This window comes from Acinonyx jubatus, chromosome D3 (assembly GCF_027475565.1).
Source record: "Acinonyx jubatus isolate Ajub_Pintada_27869175 chromosome D3, VMU_Ajub_asm_v1.0, whole genome shotgun sequence".
Lineage (NCBI taxonomy): Eukaryota > Metazoa > Chordata > Mammalia > Carnivora > Felidae > Acinonyx > Acinonyx jubatus.
In genome coordinates, this window is record NC_069392.1 from 37,582,873 (window position 1) to 37,606,293 (window position 23,421).

At 43.0% G+C, this 23,421-nt stretch overlaps 1 protein-coding gene across 34 annotated transcripts in view; it reads left to right on the plus strand.

The window, feature by feature from the left end:
- Positions 1-23,112, plus strand: part of EPB41L3 (erythrocyte membrane protein band 4.1 like 3) — a 227,110-nt gene extending 203,998 nt beyond the window's left edge. For 7 of the 34 annotated variants that reach the window (XM_053205952.1, XM_053205945.1, XM_053205943.1 and 4 more), the window contains 13 exons: positions 699-1,262; positions 6,159-6,212; positions 8,934-8,969; positions 9,158-9,223; positions 9,711-9,902; positions 15,938-16,672; positions 17,184-17,306; positions 17,928-18,311; positions 19,138-19,269; positions 19,772-19,870; positions 20,298-20,378; positions 20,649-20,765; positions 21,977-23,112. In XM_053205952.1, coding sequence (XP_053061927.1) covers positions 699-1,262; positions 6,159-6,212; positions 8,934-8,969; positions 9,158-9,223; positions 9,711-9,902; positions 15,938-16,672; positions 17,184-17,306; positions 17,928-18,311; positions 19,138-19,269; positions 19,772-19,870; positions 20,298-20,378; positions 20,649-20,759 — 2,577 coding nt within the window. In that variant the 3' untranslated portion in view covers positions 20,760-20,765; positions 21,977-23,112. The remainder of the gene's footprint in view (positions 1-698; positions 1,263-6,158; positions 6,213-8,933; positions 8,970-9,157; positions 9,224-9,710; positions 9,903-15,937; positions 16,673-17,183; positions 17,307-17,927; positions 18,312-19,137; positions 19,270-19,771; positions 19,871-20,297; positions 20,379-20,648; positions 20,766-21,976) is intronic. The other 27 variants (XM_053205957.1, XM_053205955.1, XM_053205961.1 and 24 more) reach the window with 21 other exon arrangements.
- Positions 23,113-23,421: the final 309 nt, after the last annotated feature.

The window sequence follows — 23,421 nt, forward strand, 5'->3', positions numbered from 1 at the left end:
CTGGAGAAAGGAGCCCAAATAGAAGTTTTCAAAGGAACCTCAATTCTGCATGGAGCATGAGCTCCTTAAAATGCTAATTGTCGAGCTCCCTGAGTGGCACTACTGATCAGATGGGAGTGGGGCCAGAAACTTCTTGATTTGGAAACCCACCTGTTTGGGATGGAATTGACTCAGTGAGGAAAGGTAACGCTAAAGATTTTTTTCTTTAAATCATCAAATCTTGGATTCATTTTCATTTCTTAATTCAACCAAACTTTTAGTAACAGATCTATTAGCTGGAGATCAGGAGACGTTATTGAAAGTCTTGATTTTAAGTTATCTGAGAGTTATGTTTGCTTTCAAAACCCTAAAGCTTTCTAGAATTGTTGGTCTAAACAGACTTTGTGGATGGTGTGAAACATGTAGACTTTGAGATTACCCACCAATATCTTCGGTGCTGACTTAAAAAAAAAAAACAAAAAACAAAAAAAAACAACGCAGCCTGTAATCGACAGTCTGATGGGGGAACAGTAGCCATTCGTGGTATCTTTGGCATGTGGCTTGAATACTTTAAATACATGAACAACCATAGTGCTAAAATTCTTGTTTTACAATTTTATATTGATACCCATAAGAAAAGTAACTAATTGCAGTTTTCTTTTTGTCCTTTTGCACCTCTGTTTGCTGCTTTCTGTCTCTCTCTGTCTCTTTCACATCAGTCACCTGGGCTTGGCACTGACTCATGCCTTCCGTCCCCCCCATCAGCCCATCGTCCCCCTGCACCCCCCCCAGAGCTCCGTAGGAGGTGTAAGGAGAATGACCGCCAACCCCCGGGTGTCGAGCCGGCCCAAGGCGCCGTGCCCGTGCGTGGAGAGCCCGCCCTGGACTCTGACCACAAAGGGAGGCCGTCCTTAGGGGACCAAGATGTGGCTTTTAGCTACAAACAGCAAACCGGCAAAGGGACCACCCTGTTTTCCTTCTCCTTGCAGCTCCCAGAGTCGTTCCCTTCTCTTCTAGATGACGATGGGTACCTCTCTTTCCCCAACCTGTCGGAAACCAACCTCCTCCCCCAGAGCCTGCAGCATTACCTCCCGATTCGCTCACCCTCCCTTGTGCCCTGTTTCCTCTTCATCTTTTTCTTTCTGCTCTCCGCCTCCTTCTCAGTGCCATATGCCCTCACTCTCTCCTTCCCTCTGGCTATGTGCCTCTGCTACCTGGAGCCCAAGGCGGCCTCCTTGAGTGCCTCACTAGACAATGACCCGAGTGACAGTTCAGAGGAAGAGGTGTGTACCTCGGCACAGAGCACACTTCCCTGTCGTGGTCGGGGCTTCGGGCCGAAACAGTGTTAGGCGCCTACCGCACTAGCGGCCCTACTTTCAGAGCCTCATTTATTGTCTGTGCCGACACGTGAGAGGTTTTTGTGTGTCGGGGCGTGCGACCCGGCCCCAGGGTTAGGCACAACGCCATGTGGATGGAGCAGCTGCACCCAGCCCGGATTTGTTCCGCTACCCGCTGACTTCTCCGGATGCTGAAGGACTCACACGTCCGTTTCAAATAACCTGTCAGCTATGTTAAAAAATCAGGGTTAGGTTCAAGTTCTGGTCAGTTCTCGTGTCATAAAGGAAACAACCCAGGAGACCGAGAGATAAGTTTAACGCAGGTTTACGGAGCGTTACCAGAATGCGTCCTGGGATAATCACACATAGTGGTGATACCAGGAGGTACGTGATACTCAAGGTGAGGTGGCAGCGAACCCCGTCGGAGGTGTGCCATCCTCGTCTGGGTGGATGGCTTCCCCAAACTGGCAGTGCCTCTCCTCCCTGGGGATTCTGAAATGTCCCCACTCTGCCCTTCTGTTGTCATTGCCAGGCTATCACTGTGACTCACGGAGGTGAGCCAGACCCCAAGGGTGTGTTGGGCCACAGAAAATGCTTGGGTAGCTTCAAAGGCCCACATGACCTCCGTGGCCGGTAGGAACGCAAAGAGGGCCGGAAGTAACTGCGGTTTTCACACTTAGGAAGAGATTCCTTTAAGATGTCCGCATGCCGTAAAAATGGGCTGTAACTTCATCAGCACTAACAGTGCCAATGGATAGATTGGGTGGCAGTGATTCTTTCAACGCCAGCAGAGGCCAAAAGAGCCACACACACCGGACAGCCCGGGAAGGTCAGGGAGGCTGGATAGGCCCCTGTGGCTCTCAGCCCGGCGTGTGCTCAGTGGAGAAAGGACGGGGCCTGCAGCCTCTGTCTGAGAAAACATGCCGCCTGTCTGTCTCCTGTCCCTTACCCGAGCCAGTGGGTGAGTTGACATGGCAGCCGTTAGCTTTGCCTCTTAACTGCTCTCCTGTCACACAACTCCACAGCTGTATGAACAGCCCAGCAGTTCCCTTCAAACAGAGCGCAGGGGAAAAGAACAGAAGTTGCCAACAGAGGGCCTGGCTGCCACCCACCCCCCTGCCCACCCCTTCCCCAGGCCCCTCCAGCTCTTCTGTTCTCACAAAGCAAGCCTTTTTGTGGCAGGAGACAAGCCCAGCACGCCCAGCATTAAAAAAAAAAAAAAAAAAAAAAGTCACAAAGTCAAAGCAACACTAAAAAAAAAAAAAAAAATCTGTTCAGTTTTCAGCTCAGCCAGAAATCATAATTTGAGGCACACCTGTGAGTATATAGAATTGCGAGGTGTGTATCTATATTTAGTGATATTATGACCATTTCTTAGCAGCAGAAGGGAAAAAATGGAAATGGCCTCATAGATGTTTAAATAAAAGTTTGGCCTTTTCAACCATTTTCAAGGTTCTTAGGTCGTATGGCCCCAAATCTATTTAATACAGAATTAAATTTTCATGCATGGAAAATATTTCAAGAGAATGAATCCTAGCTTTCAATATCGCTATTTCTCATAGTGGCAATATTATCAAATAATGGAGGACTAGAACAGACAACATTTAGAATGCAAGATTATCTCCAAAGACTGTTAGTATTAGCTGGATTCCAACCTGGACATATATTTTTCCTTTAGCAATGGAGTTAGTCGTCAAGCTAACACAAAACAAAAAAGATGGCCATTTTGTGCTTTTCTGAATTCTCAAGAACTGAACTTTCCCGTAGCAAACCACACAGATCTTGTGCCTAATCCAGGGTGTACATCTTGTTGTAATCAGTGCATGAAAATTAATGTTAAATTTGGGCATGTCTGCATTACATCAGCAAAACAAATCACAGCAGTTACCCGGTGCAAGCCACTGACCACGTGACTGGAGCCTTCCAGCAGATAACTGTCCCTGTTCTTGCAAATCTCTGAGACTGCGAGCCAGCTCTGGCTGGTGCGGTCCTTGTAGCCCTCCTCTCCGGCCTGGGTCAACCATTACAGCCCTCCTGACACAAGACTTCGCGTGTGGCCATCTGTTCAATGTCGTCTCTTAACCCTAAGTGTTAAGAGCTGTGCCCTCCGGGTCGGGCTGAGCCGGAGGGCTCCTATGTAGGTCATTCCATTTAAGAAGAAAAAAAAAAAAAATTTGTTTACATGGCCTGTTTTAGTCGCTAGGCCTCAAGCACTTTGGCAACTAAACGATGATTTCATGTAGCATACGCTTCAGCTAGGTCACGTTCATTTTGCAAAATCACTAATGACTATAATTCTTTTCAAACATTTTATCATCCCTGCTTCAAGTTTTCACGTCTTGCAGTGTGGCTTAATTAGTTCCAGCCTTTCTCAAGAGTGAAACCCAGTGGAGAAAGGCATAATCATTTCAACTATAACGCTTGTTGACCAATCATTTTTTTCTTTTGTACCTTCAAGAATGGTCACAGAAGAAAGGGAACAGAATATTAAATCATCGGTCAAGAAACATGAGCTGAATTTAGCTCACTATACTGTAGATTGTAATTATGTGTTAATTTGTGAGGAATTTTTTTCATAATATAAAAAAGATTCAAATTAGGAAAAATTAATAGATCAGCTGATTTTTAACATTTTAAGTTATGTAAACAGAATTATATGATAGTTTGCAATATGTTATACATTTCATAGTTTTGTTCAGTCATATAAAGAACGGTTGCTGTAAAAGCTGCTTTATTCAGCCTTCTTTTATGGACTATTTATTGATCATGCACTGTATTTGTTGAATAACTGATTACGTGCTCAGTAGGAATTTAAGGGACTTTAGATATGGCCTAAGCTATTTTTTTTTTTTTTGGTATGGCTAGAAAAAATGGTAGTAATAATTATGTAGTATTATAATGTAACTAACATTATATTAATATCATTACAATTAGCATAGGCACTTTTACGTCTGTGTATGTCAGACATTCTATAAGGCACTTACTCTCCATTACCTGATACAGTTAGGGCTGTTACTTTCTCCACTTTACCGGAAGGAAATTGGGATTAAAATGTGAAACATGCCCAGTGTGTCACAAATTTAAATGGCAAGGATTTGAGCCTATGTCAGTCTGACATCAGAGCCCCCGCTCTTGACCATGACTGTAGTCTGAAGCCAAGATGCTTTAGTAAATTTTAAAGCCACGAGGGAAATTATGTAGGAGGAGAAATACTTTCAAGCCCTTTGGAAGCGTTTCACAAAACTGGGCAGCGCAGGAAGCACAGGTCATGCTTATTTGTCCTTGAAAGCCTAAGGTTTCTTTGAGCTACTCTGTGCACTTGTACAATAACCCGTGTCTCTCCCCCTAAGTCAAATCGGCCTTTCCCTAGGCTGGCAGTTGGTGATGCCATGCTACTGCCATAGCAGTGATCACCCTTAAGAGAAGACCAATAGTCCCCCCTCCACCACCCCCCCCCCCCGCACCAGGTGTTGCCAAGGCAGCCAGGTCATGAAAACGTGTCTGCACACATTCTTTACCAAACTCCTGGAAACTGTGTTCCACTGAAGTCATGGTAGCTGGCCGCCTCGGGCGCACATGCCAAACATGAATTTTTAACGTATTTTCTTTTAGGAATATATACAACGAAAGCTTGGGATAGTGCCAAGAAGCCAGCCTAGCCAGAGTCAGGTTGGTGTGAACATCGCACTGCCCCTGTCGTCTTTCTTGCCAGTCCTTATTGTCAGGATTGAAAGATTACTTGAAGAGGCAGGTTCACAGGTGTACAGCCCCCAGTTTTGATTTTTGTTTTCAAAATATTAATCGTTCATCTTTGCTGCAGGGAATTTTATTAATGATCAGTTGACATTCGTGGAGGGAAAGTCAGCTAATATTGTATTATGGCATTTAGGCGTCCCATTTTCAATGGCGATGGTTCTACTATACTCCAGAGAAAATCGTTTGTTTTCGATCATAAACCTCTATGAAGCAGCTTCAAAACCGATCCTGAAATTGCTATTCTCATTCTCCCTTGAAAACTTAGGCTCTGTCAAATGCTGTGCTTTGTTTTATTTGTTTACAAGTAGATGTCTCTCTTTCTCTGTTTTTTTTTTAATTATTATAATTTGCTTCATTTGAATGGTTGTTTTGGAAAGAGATGTTTACATATCTCGATACACATCTTTATATTGGAGGGTGGGGCAAAATAAACACCACATTTAGTCTATAAAAAAAAAGCGAACCCTGCTACTTGAAAATTGAGTTCTATTTTTCACATATAAAACATATGCCTGTGAGTCACTGGCATGTGCTTTTTATAATTAATAGGTAATGCAGACAGCCTGATGGTCATAAGTGGGTGTAAATTATCAACATGATATAAATGAGGGGCTGAAAGTCCAGTGACTGTTATAGTAGCTTTTTATTTAAATTTACATCGTAATTTATCATTGAAATGTGACCCATTACAAGAATAGAAAAATATATATAAACGTCAATTTTATTTGCATTAAACATTTTTAAGAGATCTCTCTCGGGGGTTTAGTTGAAAGGGGGGGGGAAAGAATGACAATTTGGTTTTCCTGAGACATGAAACCAGACAAGTCAGCTCGGCTAATGCAGTTCCTGCGGCTCCCGCAGGCTGTGCGCCTCTGGTCTTCCTCTGAGTGGCTCTGCTGAGAAAACCTAGCTCTGGCCTTTCTTTTGCTTTTGCTTGAACCTGCATCCTTGTGGGAAGGTAGTAGGATACTGATCACGTAGAAAGAGAGTGAACTGTTTCACCCGTGCCATACCTTATTTGACCAAACGGGTTTGTTTTCTATTCCTGCCTTCCTCCCGGACCCTGGTCACTTCTGTGATCAATAGACCGACAGTGAGCGCACGGACACCGCGGCCGATGGGGAAACCACCGCCACTGAGGTTGGTATCATCACTGCAGCTGTCTGATAGTCGCCTAACGAAAGTGCCTTGTGAAGGGGTCTCTGCATTCGGGAACTCAGCATATTAGCTTTTTGAGTGGAGCTAAGTTCTAACTTGGAAAGTAGGAGTTAAATATACTCTACTGCCTAGACCAGTGGTACTCAGACTCTGGCCTGCATTGGGATAGTCCTCTGCAGGGCCCCATCTTCACATTTCTCAGTCAAGGAGAAGGTCTAGGGTGGGACTCGAGAATTTGCATTTCAGACAAGTTCCCGGGGATGTTGACTCTGCCCATTTTAGAATCACATTTTGAGAACCCTTGGACAAACCAATAGTACTTAAAAATATATATATATATATACATTCCCCTGTCCCAAATGAGAGGCTGTTTATGTGTGATAGCCATGATGAGGGAGGAGGAGAGTTCACAATTAATTAGCTTATTTACTAGATACAGACCTATTTTTTGAAATCCCTTAAATCCCAGATGGTCAAATAATAATTATTAAAATACGCAGTTTTGTAGATTGGATGGATACAACCTAGGTCCCTTAAAAGAAATGGATTCTCAAAGAAAAAATTGGCAAATTACTGTTTGTATTTGATTTAAAAAAAAAAGTGATCACATCGAACAGTGATAGGAAGATACTGTGCTATCATTTATCCATTATAAATTCTTTAGGATACATTTAATATGTGTACTTGTGTTTTTTAAATTTTCTCTACCAGTAATGAAAATTTCCATAAAAACAGTATCTATGGTAATGGAAGCCAAGACATTCCTTTCCTAAAGTGCTAGTAGATTTTTTTTTTTTTTTTACTTTGTGATATGTTCACTCTGTTTTGTTTTTTTTGTTTGGTTTTTTTTTGGTTTTTTTTTTAGTTTTTTTTCCCATTATCCAGGTAGAACGGTCTTTTCTACTTAGATATTCAGGAACTAAAATGTGAATAGCATCTGTATAGTACTTAATTGAAAATATCTTCAGAAAAACTTTAAAAAGGAGTTTTGTTAAATTGCATCTTTGGGAAATGCCAGAGTTCAATTCAAAGTTTGGAAATCATAATTTTTTAAGTTAAAAAAACAGCACTGGCATTGAAAAAAAAAATCATCATCATCGCCATATTGTAGGGGCACCTAGCTGGTAAAGCATGTGACTCTTGATCTTGAGGTCATGAGTTCGAGCCCTGCTTAGTCATAGAACCTGCTTAAAAAAAAAATTTTTTTTTAAATAATACTGTAAAACCACTATCCAGATTCTTTTAAGCAATCACGTATAAATTTATTACAAGTTAATAATTTTCGGTGCTGAATATAGCAAAATTACATCTTGATTTTATAAGAATTATTAGTTATGTGTTAATACATTCAGTAAACTTCACTGTAATCTTAATGTGTGCCCTAAATGGAAAATATTTTGATAATACTCTTTTATAGCAGTTTTGTAGGTTGTTAGGTAATAAATATTTCAAGCATGCAAACCCTTGCCTGCGCCATAGGTGACTGTGAAGCGTAAAGATAAAGATCTGTGAATGCAGGATACCCTCAAGAATTAGTGTGTTACCAGCACCGTGTTGGTTACCTGTGCACTCTCGCGCTTTTTAAACACTTTCCCCTCCCTCCTCTCCGGAGCCAGGACAACAGTAGAGCAGGCAGTTTTATTTCCTTAGAAACAAAACTGCCAGGCAGGCAGTCTTGCCCCATTAGGAGCTAAGGAGATGGAGACCATGATGGACTGATTTGTGGCAGGGGTCTCCCTCTTCTCACCTGTAATTACACTGTGGACAACTCCCGTAGCACAGAGCCCAGGCCCTGGGTCAGGTGCCCCCCCCCCCCGCCCAAGCCTGGGGAGAGACGCAGGCTTACTACTGCCTGCCCTTGTGGTGAGGCCTAGTTACCGGCACTCAGACACCAGTCTGAGGATTAAGCAGGTCCTTGAGATGAGAAATATAAGGATAATGAAGTGGCTTTTGGACAAAGGTTGTATTTTTTAGGAACATTTTAAATGCTGGTAATGTTGATGGTAGGTGATTTTTTTTTTTTAACTTGTTGACTTACACCGTATCAGTCTTCTCTCTTCCCAAATGTGTTTTTTAAGTACATGGGTTTAAGAAATTCAAGGTTCCAAGAAATTCTTTCTTATTGTGTTTTATTTAGTATCATTTTTTATTTTTTTAATTTAAAAAAAAATTTTATTTCTTTATTTTTTTTTAGGGTTCCAAGAAGCTCTTAAGTGTGGGGACCTCTGTGTTAAAGTCTTTGTGCTTCTGTTCTCTGGCCTACAAGTTGGGGAAAATAATAGCTAACCCCATGGGATTATAAAGATTCATACATTCCCAGGGAGCTCTCATTACTGGGTGATCATAACCATTCTTGTGAATTTTAGTTGTAGTGTGGCTCCCCACACTTCCTGAACCATTTCCTAGTGTTCATTAAGGGTAACAGGGCAGGCCCTAGCTGTCAACCTCCCACTTATGTGTGTGTGCTGATCTCCCTTAAAAGTCTCCGGGTTAAAGTGTCAAAGACCCACTAGGCAAGGAATCTTTTGCTCCTGTCTTCTATTACATGTGAGAACGTCGTGGCTTGCATATAAGAAATAACTCTCCGTATACAAGAACAAACTAGTGCCCCCTTCTAGCAAGTTGATATAGACCATAGTTCTGCAATCCTAGAGTCAATTACATGGTAAGACTTTATTTCCCACTCTTTCTTGATGCTGGCAGTCGGACCAGGAGGAAGATGCAGAGCTCAAGGCACAGGTAGAAAATTAAAAAGAAAACAAAAGCAAAAATCAGTGTGTGATAAGTCATTGTCTGTCTACGGTGTTCCAGTCTTCCAGCATGCTCCGTAGCCGGTTACCGTGTTGTCGGTGCAATGTGGAGGACGGCATTGGTTCCCGTGACTACCGTGTCCCTTACTTTTTCCCTTTCTTCTCCACTTTTTTCAGAATAGTCTGATTAAGCGAATAAAGGGTGAAAATGTGTATGTCAAACATAGTAATCTTATGTTAGAGGTTGGTATTGGTATATACCAGTGCATGTTTGTGCGTGTTGACATTTCTTTTAGTGGCATACCCGTGGGCTCATACAATGATGCATGAACTGTGTGCTCTCACCTGTGAATAAGTGGGGATACCTTCTCAGCCTACTCTGATTCCTTCCTCTCTCCTAGATATAGATCCCTTTTTCTGTGTGTATTCATTTTAATTTTTTCTGGTTACATGTGAATTACACTCTACGGTTTGCCTTTCAAAAACGCTTTTGATTTTTATGCTTGCGTGAACTGGATTTTTTTTTTCTTCTCTTTTCCTTAGAAATATCACATTTTCACCAAAGTGCTTGTGGTAGTGTCATGAGCCCTGATCAGAATTCTTTTATTTTGACTACTAATGAGATTGACATTACTTAAAACACACACACACACACACACACACACACACACGCAGATAGGAAGGCAAATGTAAAACGTTGACTGTTGGATTCTCTATGTTCTGAATATAGGAGCTAGATAAAACTCAAGATGACCTGATGAAACATCAAACCAATATTAGTGAGCTGAAAAGAACCTTTTTAGAAACCTCCACAGACACTGCCATCACAAACGAATGGGAGAAGAGGCTCTCCACCTCCCCAGTGAGACTAGCCGCCAGGCAGGAGGACGCGCCCATGATCGAACCGCTTGTACCCGAAGAGGTCGGTATTCAGGCGCTACGTCGCCATTGTCTTCTGTTCACTCACTAGCCTTGCCTCTCTGCAGGGTGTGCGCCTGGGGACCCGAGTTGGCAGGCTTCTGAGTAGACAGTCTCACCACCTGTCTGTGTATACCCTGAACTGACATAGTCAGGGCTGCAAAAGTAAAAGGATGTGGTGGCTGAGGAGTCAGTAGTCACGCCACAGGGTGTTTGGAGTGAACAGGGAGGCTCCGGGGAACCACGGTGCATGCAAATGGGTTTATTCTGACTGTAAACCTAGATTTCACAGCTGGGAGAAATTGAGATACTGTCTTAATGAGCTTTTTCTGAAAATGCTTTTTCTGCTGCACTAAGAAATGCCCCGAAACCTCACGAATGTTTCTCATCAGTTGCAAGACGAGGTGTTACGGAGATTGTCTAATGTTTGAACGCTCATCTGAAGTTGACAGAATCTCAGGACCTCTTTTACTCTGGGGATACCACACCAGGCTTCTACTGATGCAGTCGGTGTTCAACTGGATTTTGATTCTTAGCTGATTTTTAAAAATATGCCTGATTGGTTATTTTAACTGATTTATAGTCAGTTTGCATTTGACTTTTAGTAGAGAGCATAGAGCCCACAATGTCTTTTCACATAACAGCCTTCCATATTGGAAAGCTGTCTTTCAATGTACAGCCAGACTGGGAGGATCCAGCCGACACTACGTCTCGGCCTCCTCCGTGGGACCCACACATGACAGTGGTGCCACTGTCAGCTGTTAGACGTCATCGTGCTGGTCTTTCAAAAGAAGTGGTTTTGTAAAACTACCTTTCTAGCATTGTATCGATTACCTTCTTTCTTCTCAAGACTCCTTGACTGTAAGAGACTTGTCCAGAAACCTGAGACAGAAGAAGATGAAAACTTAGGCCTTTAGGGGAGAAAAATTCTTTAAATGGTAGTCTGTATGCAACGCTCAGGTCCTTGCAGTGAGAAGAGGAATATCATTACACTCATTTTCATCATTTTCCAAGCTTCCCTTGAAAGCTGTTTATCAAAAGTGACCACAGTCACCATGTTCACGACAATTCCAATCCCAGCTAAAAAGTGACAAGGTATATATCCATTTGAATTACGTTGAAAAGGGCCCTTTTATGCAGAATAAATGAACTGTTGCCGGAGTATTCCTGTAGCAATACACATCAGTTTCATTCAGATTACTTGAGTAATCTATAGTGAGCTAGTAGTGGTGATTATATTCTAAGAATATTATGTATGTTTGCTATAAAGTGGGAATGTTATTGCCAGTGGCTTCAACTTTCCAGTATTGAGTTAACAGCAGAGAAGTAGCAAGGATGCGCCAAAGCAGCTCCTCGTTAACGCTGGAAAGTAGACAAGCCCGTATACAGGGCCCAGCACACATAGGAAAGATAGAGGTGTGGTACGTGAGGGGTTCCAGGTATGTCTTCTGTCCTTGGATCTCTCCCTTTACAGCCTTTTATGATGCACCTAGGCTTCGTCCCTGCTACAGTTTCATTTCATTTAATCCAGCACCAACATGTAGACTGATCCCAGTCACTTGAATACTAAACGTTTCCAAATCCCAACCAAAATGCAATACCCGTTAGCACCTATGCAGCATCAGTACATTTTTTAGTGTAGGTGGTAGTTTTATAGGTATTTCAGCTTAGCGCGGCCGATCCTCCTTATTCACGGATTCCATATTTGCACATTCGCCTACTTGCTGAAATTCATCGTAACCCTAAAATCAGTGTTAATGGCGCTTTCACAGCCCTCGGCAGACAGCCACAGAGTAGTGAAAACTTTGAGTCGCTCACCGTGCACCTTCCCAGCGTGGGTTGAACAAGGCAGTGTTCTGCCTTCTTGTTTCCATTCTCATACTGTAAACAAATGTGCTTTTTACGGCCTATTTAGTGCTGCATTTTCGAGGGTGATTTTGCTGTGTAATATGACCCCCAAACCTAGTGCTGAAGTGCTAGCAGGTGTTCCTAAGCACAAGAAGGCTGTGATGTGCCTTTTTGGAAAATGCGTGTGTTAGAAAGTTTCATTCAGGAATATGCTATAGTGCTGTTGACGGTGAGTTCAATGTTAATGGATCAGTAATAAGCATTAAATAACGAGTCTTGAAACAAAAGCACATATAAGACGAGGTTATATATGGAGGAGTCGATGACAGTATCGTGACCAGAGGCTCACACAAGTCTTAACCATGTATTTCCCACAAAATCAGTGGTTCACTAATTCGCTGTTCATGGTGATTTCATTGAACATAATTACCAGGAATAACTAGAATCGGCTCTATTTGTGCATTTTCTTGCTTTCCAGTCTACCCTTGCTACTCAGGTCTTGCATGGGCTTCGATTTGGGCCAAAAAAACAACCATACACCATGACCATCTATTTACAGATAGGGGAGAGTTCTCTTCATTCTCTGAATCTGACTTCAGTGACCCAGGCCTTGGGGGTAACTCTAAGTGCATATTAAAATTGCCCACAGGAAAATTTTAAAATACTGATGCCCAGGATCTATTAAATCAGTCTGGGGGCACCTGGTTGGCTCAGTTGGTGGAGCATCCTACTCTTGATCTCGAGGTCATGAGTTCAAACCCTGCTCGGGGCGTGGAGCCTACTTTAAAACAAAGGGAGGAGGGATCAGAGTCTGATTTAGTCTGAGCTGCACCCTTTATCATTTGAAACCTCTCCACATAATTCTAACGGAAAGCCCGGTTTGAACAACCCTGGCCCAGGGAGAAATGAAGGTTATGGCTCTACAGAAATCCCTAATCCCGTCAAAGTGAGTAACACCTCTGTACGTTTTGCACACCAGTAAACGCCTTATTTCCCAATTATGATGTAGCGATGAATGTTTAAGTAGCGAAACAAAATGTTTGGGGTGCACAGCTGTGACTCTATTCTGACCCATATTAAAAGTAAACATTTTGATTCTTTTTTTATGGGCATCTCTTCACTTGTCTTTAGCCGAACTAACTGAATTGGGGTTGACCGTATATATAGGATTTTATTTTAAGGTTTATCCCCTTTATGTTACCCTTTTCTCTCAGTGGACATACACAGTCCCGAACACAGATAGTGTTGATATAGTCAATTAAAGACAAAGACATTTTTGAAATTAGTTGATGTCAGATAACAGGATATGCTGAAAACCACTGTTTTCCTGCTATTATTGGGTTTTTTCAGGCTTTCATCTTAGGAAAATAATCTTTAGCTCAGTGACTATAATTAGAGGCCTAGCAGTGGTATCCTGAAAAGTACCTATAATTTTGACCTTTCCTTCCTGTTTCTTATTTCTCTATGAAAAAGAGGCTACAATTGAAAGTGAAACAAACCAGAAATCCATATTTTATGATTCCACATAGTACATTTTGTCTTTTCCAATACCTTTCCCCAAAATGGGACAGGATAGGGACTTTTTTTCCCTTTGAAAAATCTCTTACTTGTTCCTCATCGAAAAAGGGGCATAGGAGAACGATGCTATCAAAATCTGTCACTAGGTCCTCCAGGAGAATATTCCAGATGCTCCCTTACAATCTCTTATAGGCAAACTTAAATGCAGTACTGCCAGATTGGTACAGACGTGGACATATTAAATAGCTCTCACTAAATTATGTTTACAACAATAGGATTTACTTTAAAAGTTCCGTTCTCCTAAAAACTTTGAGCTTTCTGTTACTATTTTTTATATTACTCTTACTAAATACCTTTCTCTCACTGCTGCATGGGGTAGTATACGTATGCATAGAGATAGGCTCAGTGGCTAATACATTGCCCCTTGAATTATTCCTATCTAATACTAAAGAAAGGAACAAAAAGTAGATGAAAGGAAAAAGCTAGTGGCTAACATAGCATATCTACTTCAACGTTTCTTAATGTTGTTATAGGTTAAAGAAAGCAAGATCTAAAGTACTTGCTTTTTACCGAGATCTTTTGAAGTGGACTATTTAAAGTCATTCACCATCTTATAGGAGTTCCAGTCAACTTTTGAGTTCACTTTGTTTATTCGTGGAATAGTCAAGAAAGCCATGTAGGTCTGACAGGGTTTGCTCAGAGTAGTCGCTGATGCGGTGACCCATGTGCATTATTTTGCCTGGGATTAAGCAGCACTTAAATGGGGAAGACAGTCCAGGATTTGTCAGATGTAAGAGTGAGGATTTTTGTTCCTCACTTAATTTTTTTTTTTTAATCTTAATACTTCCTCTCACTCCTCACTGGTGCAGTTTTGCAGAGGACTGACCTAGACACTGTTCAGATGTCAAGGAGCTCTTTCTATTGCTTGCGCGTGTTTTGCGTTTCTAGAACTAGAAAATGTGTGAGCCCTACGCTAGTGTTTCAGAAAAGAATCTGTTACTTTTTGGAAATAATTCTTAAACTTGGAGATGGTTTCAGACCGTTTTTCAAATTCATAAACAATGATTCGCTTCTTCAAAAAGAGATGAATATTATATGTACAACACAATCAAAGAACTCTCTTCCTAACTTGCCTTTTTTGGAAACTGTCTACTTCCTCTTCTCCAACCCAACCCCCTTTATTCAAACAGACCGAAGAAGAAAGAGAAATTTCTGAGAAAGTTGTATTTTTGCAGCAAGAAAGCTCTCCATTCCTTGAGTCTCAGGTAAAAAACAAACATAAAGGGATTTCCCAGGAGGGAATTGCTCTTCAGATATCAGTGTCATTAAAGTGTTTTTAGTTTTTATTTTCCTTTTTAAATTGACCTTAAAACTAAGGTAGGTGTATCATTTTTGCTTAGATTCTGGGGAGGGGACAAAGGAATTTTCTTACCATTTTCGTTACCAGCCATCATTTCTTTATGGCTTTTGTGCCTAGGTGATTATATCTGTGTATGGCCAGTGAAGCATTATAATTCTGCTTTCGAATGATATTATTGGGGCTTCTTACTGTCTGCTTTACCCATAGAGTGATACTAATTTAGATGACCTTGACTGATTTTGAAAGTTCTGAACTTTTATTGGTTTTCCCACTAGCCGAGTATGATAAAGAAAATGCAGGAAGGAGACTCCGCGGTTACCTCTCGTCAAATCATTTTCCAGAAAACTGTCCCATCGACCCTAGAGGTTATTTTTCAATTCATTTCATTTAATCCAGCACCAACATGTAGACTGATCTGTAATTGTTTTTTTCCTAAGGCACACACATTTCCAGATTCAAGTTTTCAGAGTAAGGCAGACCAGAAAGTAGAAAACACTGTAGTTTAAAAAGTAAACCAAGGCGCTCAGCTGCCCCTGGTGTGATTTTGCTTCCCTCTGTGATTTGTAAGACTAGTCAACTGCCCGGCCTCATCCTTGTAGCCTTCTCTCTCAATTTTCATTTCTTCCGTCGTATTGGAACTAAGACTAAGGAGAGTGGCAGAGAAACTATTCACACCATGAGCTTCAGTTGTAAATAAGATTGGACCACCATGACCAATTTATAAGAGGCTCCAACAATGCCCCCAACTATAGTCCCTTGACGACCGGCACACTCAGTATTTATCGGATAGGAAGTGCTATGGTAGATTTGATCTCCTATATATATAAGGAACTATAATTTACAAACATGAAAAATGATAATCACAGAAATTTGTGGAATGCTGGCAAGTTCTTTGTGAAAACAGCAGATACAACGCACAGTGTTCTAGTTACCATGGAAAACTGTCTTTTTGTGTCCACACAAGCTAAATAACTTGTACAACACCTTCAGTAACGTCATTCAATTTTGAAATCTAAAATGATGAGACGCTTCGCATAAGGTCCGGTATATTCTTGCAAAAATTTACCACCAAGTTATGTTCCTATTTAAAGAAACCTGAAATTGCAACTCTACGTGCAGACTGTATTCCAAGCTGAAGGTTAGAGTTTGTAAATTTCAGATAAGAAGAGATTTGCAACCAGAATTATTAGATAATAACACCAGCCCTGTGCAGTCACATCACAATGTAGCTTTGCCCTGGTTTCTTAAAGGATTCTTATTTTAGAAATGAGACCATCAGCATTTCTAATTTAGCTTTTATATTTCAAATATAGGGCACAGAGGATTGGGTTATTGTAGACAAAGTACCCACTGAGGTAGTTGATGGTGATTCGAAAAAGATTGTGACTTACAAGGTGGTGACCGTGAGCAGTAGAACCGGAGACATCCCAGCCGATCTGTTAAGATCTGGTGCCATTGAAATGCAGAGCTTCGAGGACTTGGCCCGGGAAATGCAATTGAAAGGAGAAAGCAAACAGAAAATATACACTCTAGGAAAATCCTACGACACCGTATCCGGCAAGATCGTAACCATGACTGGAAAGGCCAAGGAGGGGGAGAAGGCAGTACAGCCCTGCGGTCTGGAAGCCCTTCAGAAAGCGGACAGAGCGTTGTCGGAGTCGGTGAAGATCATCCCGGTCGCGGCCGATTACGAGGTCCTGGACGTCGCCCCCGATGAGAAATCCAGGAGAGGACCCGAGGTGCATACCCCCAAGCGGAAACTGTCCGAATCGCTGGCTCCCATCAAGGAAGCCGATTCCCGGCGGCCGAGCCCCGAAGAGGACGAGCTCCAGAGAGCCCTGGGGCCGGGCCGGGATGCAGCGCCCCACGTCGGCCCGGAGGGCGCGCGCCCGGGCAGGACGGAGCCAGCGCCGGAGGGCGAGGTCTTGAAAGTGGGGCTCTTTGGTCCCAGGAGGAAGAGCCTGTCCGAGTGGAGATACTCACAGGAACCGGCCTTCACCGTGGCCACTGCTCATTACGTTACCGAGTCCTCCTCATCTCGAGTTGTGGTAACCAGTGCCTTTCCCTTGGACCACCGTTTCAGATTCCAGCATGACATTTTTTTTTTGAGGCAGTGCCCTTCCACCCTAAACTTTTCTGTTCTCGCTGTTTGGCTTTTTGTTGAGAGCAGCCAACCCAAGCTTTTTAAGTTTTGTCATGGTTAGATCAACACTGCAGTCCAACGTAGGCGTTAAAACACTTGCCGTTTTATTTCCAGCTCCCCGATCCCGAGATGTGATAGTACTGCTGTGGCTTGCAATGAAGGGAAAATGGTCTGCTTAAACCAGCACCGCCCATGTCCTAATAACTCTCTCTGCTTTACCAAACAAGAGCTCATGGTCACCTCAATTTGCTATTTTATTTCCCATTCTTTTCTGTTTCCCAACTTTGTCTGGTAGATTCCCTCCTCCCTCCTCCCCCCTTCCTCCCTTACAGTTTTGTCTAACCGGCTGTGAATGTGAATGTGCCCGCCTATGTTCCTGTCTCTGTGCTTGACTGTCCGTTTCTTTGTTCACCCAGACTAAACAGTCTTCTGCCGAAAAGCTCATGGATGGCTCTGAAATCTTCAGTTTATTAGACTCTGCGAGAAAACCAACGGAATTCATAGGAGGGGTTACTTCTACTTCTCAAAGCTGGGTTCAGGTGGCCAGTTGCTTCCTCCTTGGTGTTCCTGACTCTGCCCATTTGCCTTTCTTTATGCCTCTTGGCTGTGTGCGTGTGTGTGTGTGTGTGTTTTGCATCCCAGGGGCTTTGCCTTAAACGCCTCAGCGGTGTCGTCGGTTATTTTCCTTTGTGTCTGCCTGGCATAGCTGTCATGGGCCTTTAGCCCCACCAGTAGAACATGCTTCAGGTATTCCAAAGGCAATCGTGTTGAGAAATCATAATTTGCATTTAACTTTTTAAGCATTTTATGCTCTCTGTTAGGTGTAAGAAAGCTGCCAGAATCCATGGGAGTGTGCTACAGTGCTTTCATTTTGTTTTATTTTAATTGCATTTTATACTGCGTCCCGTTTCTTTTGCGGCTTTCCGGACATAGCACAGGCTTGAGGGCGTGTGTGTATGTGTCGGGGGCAGGGGGCTCGCATCAAAGATTCTGGCAGGAGGAATGAAAGCTAATTTATGTTTCGTATAAGGATTTCTGCTCATAAGCACTTGACACTGGCTTTAGGCGTCCTGGCGAGTGGCTGCGTTTGTTTTTATTTTGGTTTTTTGACCCTCGGTTTATGGAAAGTCACACTGACCCTGCCATCTTTTCCCGTGCAGAAAACGGAAACCAAGACGGGGCCCAGCAAAACAGAGCCGGAAACAAGCCAGCACCCCCAGTCACTTAGCGCCGAGAAGGTTGTGCAGGAAACCGTGTTGGTGGAGGAAAGACATGTCATGAATGTGCATGCGAGTGGGGATGCTTCTTACGCAGCTGGAGAGGATGTGGATGCTGCGGCACAGGCAGCATCTGCTGATGCTTCTGGCTTGAAAGGGAAGGAGGGCTCTGCCCTGACAGAGGGGGCTAAAGAGGAAAAGGGGGAGGTGGCTGGCAAAGCTGTCCTCGAACAGGAAGGAACGGCCACTGCTTCCCATGAGTCAGAGGAGGAGCAGAGTGCAGCAACCCACGTTTCTGAAACTTGGGAACAAAAACCTCATTTCGAGGTAACTAATAGTTGATGTTCCTTTCAGCACTAACGTAAAACTGATATGTGTGGTGGGAGTCCCCGAAATTTAGTTAAGCATCAAGATGGAGCTAAGTTGAATTTTCGACCTTTTCCAAATGCAGTTTGTTTCTCCTCTTATATCCCTCTTGCATGGCAATCTCAGGAGTCTCCATGCTGGTTTCCATCTTTGGGGTCACGTGCATACACATTTAATGATTATTAATAAGGTGTAGTTCCAGGAAATGGTTTCTACCTTTGCTGTAATTACTGTAATTGGCAGTAAACCTGGGGACTGCGTGGCCAACAAGAGCATAGAACATTTGATCAATCTTCTTTTTTTGATCAGTGTACTTACCCAGAAACTGTGCTTGCCCAGGTACCAAATGCCAGAACTTTGTTCTTTATCTCTCCGAGATTCCTGAATTCTGTGCTGTTGGAGGTTCTTAATGTCTTAGCATCCATTCCTTTTTTCTAAGACGTTATTAAACAGAAGGCTGATTGATTATTTTTGATCTATCTATGCAGTAGAGGAGGGGGAACACAAAAACAGTTTTTTAAACATTTCCTTCAAAATGCCTTCCTTTACCTGGAACATCCCATGTTTAAAAAAAAAAAAAAAAAGAAAACTAATCCTGAAAGACTGACATCTATTTGGTGTCTGCCTCATTCCTCAACTTACTCTCCCCATGTAATACATAAACATTTATTTCATACTAACCTGTGCTTATACATATCCACTGGGGGGGGGGGGCGGAGGGGAAAAAACCCAAAAGCGTGCCTTTGTGCAAACTGTAATAGCCACTGCCTACTTCTCATTGGTACAGTCATCGACTGTGAAGACAGAAACCATCAGCTTTGGCAGCGTTTCACCAGGAGGAGTAAAGCTAGAAATTTCTACCAAGGAAGTGCCGGTAGTTCACACAGAAACGAAAACCATAACATACGAATCCTCACAGGTAAGACCGTCTGTCGAGGCCGGAGCCCTGGCACCTTGTTTTGCCGCATTTACTGGCTTGCTGCATTTAAGTATAAGTACGTGATACTTAATGTGCCGGACTTAGAGGGCCCAGTAGCCAAGCTGTGTCTATCAGGAGCGATCATGGTGATAAGCATAACTTTATTACCAAGCAAAAAAAAAACATCAGGTGACTTTAAGCAGGTCTTCCTGCATCTCAAAATGTAGAACAAGGCTCAGGAGCCTATCGCCTTAGCCACAGGTCAGGGAAAATAGCAGCTCAGGCAGACACGACTCACCTTTCTGAAGTCCCGGTGTTTTAAGGATGGTTCCCTCTGGCTGCCTTGGGTGGCGTCGTACCCATAGCCAGAGCTCCTGTGTGCTGACTGAACAGCGCGGTGGTCGTGAGAGAGAACTCGGTCATCCTAATGCCCTGAGCTAACACAGGAGACCTCTGGAGAGGTCAGTGTTTGAGTGTGGTGTCTGTTCCTCTGCTCGCACAGGTCGATCCGGGTGCCGATTTGGAGCCGGGTGTGCTGATGAGCGCACAGACGATCACATCTGAAACCACCAGTACCACAACCACCACCCACATCACCAAAGTAAGTGGGGCGGGAACAGGTAAAAGGAAGACATTCACACGGAACTTCTTCCCGGTTGAGCTGCACAGGCCCAGGGTTCTGTGAACATCAGGAGCCCGCGTTGCGCTCTCTTCACCCAGTCTCTGGGGCATTTGTCCTTAGGTGCTAGTTTCTGTTTAGGAATATGCATCCCAATGCCTTTTGCTTAACGCAGAACTCCGGTGCTTAGCACGTGGTAGGTGTTCCAGAAGCACCGGCCAGCCTCACCCCCAGAACTGCATTCCAGGCTCACTTCTGAAATTAACCATTTTAAGTAATTGCCAAAGAATTGTTTCCGTTCTTAATGATGTTATTGAAAACCCTTGTTAGCATTTTCTCCCAATTCCCCCATTGAACAACGACTGTTCCTCCAGTGAGTGAATTTCTGACGCTTGCCTGTGCCTTGCAGACTGTGAAAGGAGGCATTTCAGAGACGAGGATTGAGAAGCGCATCGTCATCACGGGAGATGCGGACATTGACCACGATCAGGTAGTGTGCGCGAGATGGCAGATCCCCTGGCAGAGAAACAGAGGGGGGTCAGCCTTACTCTTCCCAGCGTTGTTCTTTTAGTCCATCAGGCGGTCTAAACCGTTTTCGGAATTAACTTTTCAGTGTGCAGCCTCCAATTCCTTTTGCAGTCATTGTACCTCATTTGTAAATGACGTATATAGATCTAGCTCCTAAGCCTCCACCTTGCTACTGATCATGCATGTTCCACCTCCTTTTTGTCTTTGCCCTTCTGTGATTTCCTGGGGATAGGCTCTGGCTCAGGCAATTAAAGAGGCCAAAGAGCAGCACCCTGACATGTCAGTGACCAAAGTAGTGGTCCATAAAGAGACCGAGATCACACCGGAAGACGGAGAGGATTGACCCCAGGTAAGAGGCGACGCTGATTTTCTAGACTTGGCCTTGGCTGGCATGTAGCATGGGACACTTCCCGCTCTCCTTCCCCTGCCTCCTCCTCTCTCTTTCTTCTCTCACTGGCATTTTGCAGGGCTGCTCACCAAGGGGATGGAGAATTGGTTTACAGGCGCTGGTTTGTTTCACATTTGGGGGCTCCATCCTGTGGACATTTTGCTTATTCTGCCAGTTAGAGGATCAAGAAAGAAGCAGTCTTTGCGTGCATGCCCTCACTGGTGTTTCCTTTTCATCCATGCCCTGGACTCTTCATTATCCAAATTCGAAAGGTCAAATTTGATTTCACTTGCCATGTGGCCTAATTAGCACTAAGGCCATTTTGTTCTGAGACGTATAATTTGTGTGTTCCAAATACTCGGAAAATGTACCCCTTTCTCCTTTGGGCAGAAAACTTATCCCACTTATTGTAAGCTTTCTCCGCAGCTATGTTTGCTTATGCTCCTATTTATGCTCTTGTTTTTGCTTTGTTTCTTACCTTGAAACCCAGGCATTCACTTCCATGTTGGATGTCTTGTATTTTCTGTATTCTTTGGGATGCCTTTTTTGCTTCTTAGTATAGCATCGTGCCTCAGGAGGAGGCAAAAATGCAGTCTTGTTTCCTGCTTTTCTGCAGAGACCGTGTGCATGCCTTTTCAATGGCTGTTTGGCTCGCATCGTGAGCAGATAGCATCTTGTGCTTGCGCACAGACGTGTTATACACACTAACCCGCCGTGCAAGGACTCCCAGGCCCCGACCATCCCCAGAGGGCTTTGAATGCCGAATGCAACAGTTGCGCTACTTGCTCACTTGCTTACGTGATAGAAGTCTCTTGAACACTTCACGTGTATAAAGGAAATAAGGAGGTTCTCTACCACTGCTTTAGGGCATAGAGATTGATGAGTGGCCTCTCAAAGAAGATAATGCAAAGGTCACTCATTACGTTCGAACGAGTCCTATGACTTGGAAGACAGAGAGCAGAAAAAGGTTTCTTCAGTGAGCTTCCGCCACGTGGGTGACATTGTGGTTATTTCAGAGAATGCGTGTCAGTGACTTAGGCTGGTATTTTACAGTATCTTGGCAAAAAGTGCATTTAATAACCTGCCTGCAAGATAGGTGTTTTGTGGCCTTCATCTGAGGAAGACTCTCGGGTGTTTTCCAGGGAGTAACTGATCAAATCTCTTTCCTACAGGAATAACTTAGCCTGCACATGAATCCAGTCATGCAAACCATTAGGAAAACCAGAGCCTATATGGAGTCCCCTCTTCTAACCCAACTGACTTGTATCTGCCCATGGAAAATTTCAATCCGGAAGAACTGACCTTGACCATTAACAAAGACACTGGCAGAAAGATCTTCCCATAATAAAGCAATCCGAATCAGCATCACGAAACTGATATTGCATGAAGCAACGATAAAATTACAAAAAGAGTAGCATTTTTAATTTCCACCAAGTGTCTAAGTTTTCAGCTATACCTGCACGTTCATAACCAACAATATAAACCGTGATCTCATGTAACACATAAACAATCCATGCCTTTCATAGTTTATCCAAGTCTAAACAAAACTGCAGTTTCTTAGGTGACAGATCTTTTGTTTACAGACAGACGAAGATGACCCTAAAATGCTAGAAGCTGTCTAGGTCCGATGTGTCAGGTTTATCCCAGATTAGATGTGCCAATAACCGAGTTTATTCAGTAAACAACTTGGATCTTGTACTTGTTTCACCTGGTTTTATTACTCCGCCCGTAAACAGCAACGACTCCCGATCGTCTGGAAATATTTAATGCTTACAATCCTGCTTTGTGTATCTGACTTAATCCGTTACCAGGTAGTACTGATTTTAGCATATTAATGTGAAATTTCTTCCTCGTTCGCTTTGGTCTGCGTCCAATCCGGAAAGCTTCCAAGAGTTCCCTGACAAGTCCTAAATATATGTGAATTGTCATTATTTGGGGAAGAAAATCTGTATTTTTGTTAGTTTACAATATTATGAAATCTCACCCCAGAAAAACCTGTTGGGCTTCTGATGCTTCGTTTTCTTTCTTCGTTCCTTCTTCCTTGTGTTTTTTTAAGTTGATTTTTTTTTTCTTTTACTTGAAAAAAAGCGTTTTATTTCCAAATCTGGTCCATATTTACAATCTAGTTCAGAGCCAAGCCTTAAATTGTACAGAATTTCCACTGTAATTAAAGTATTTAGTGTTTAGTTATAAATAGCCTTCAAAAAGATATATTCTCCATTACACCGTCAACTGCATCACACAGCCCATGGTGAATGTATGTTTCTGCATAGCAAAATAAAAATGGTAAATGCATTTAAAGCTCTAATTCTCTGTGTGTAATACTTTCGGTACTGTATACATCTAGCCAAGAGGCAGCATTCGCATGACCTCAAAGGCTACTTCATCTGCATGATAGCTTGTCTTTTTACAGGACAAAAGGTGTACAGGGTGACACGACGATGTGTGGACCCCTCCAGGTGTCAGAGATGGGAAACAAGAAACATACACATAAATGTTCGGTTGCCTACGAAGGCCTTAACGAGTACAACTGGTTACCACACAATCTCATTTTCAAAGTTTTAGGCTTTTTTATAAGAGGTTCTCCTATAAACCCCAGTGTTTCTGGGTGCGGTTA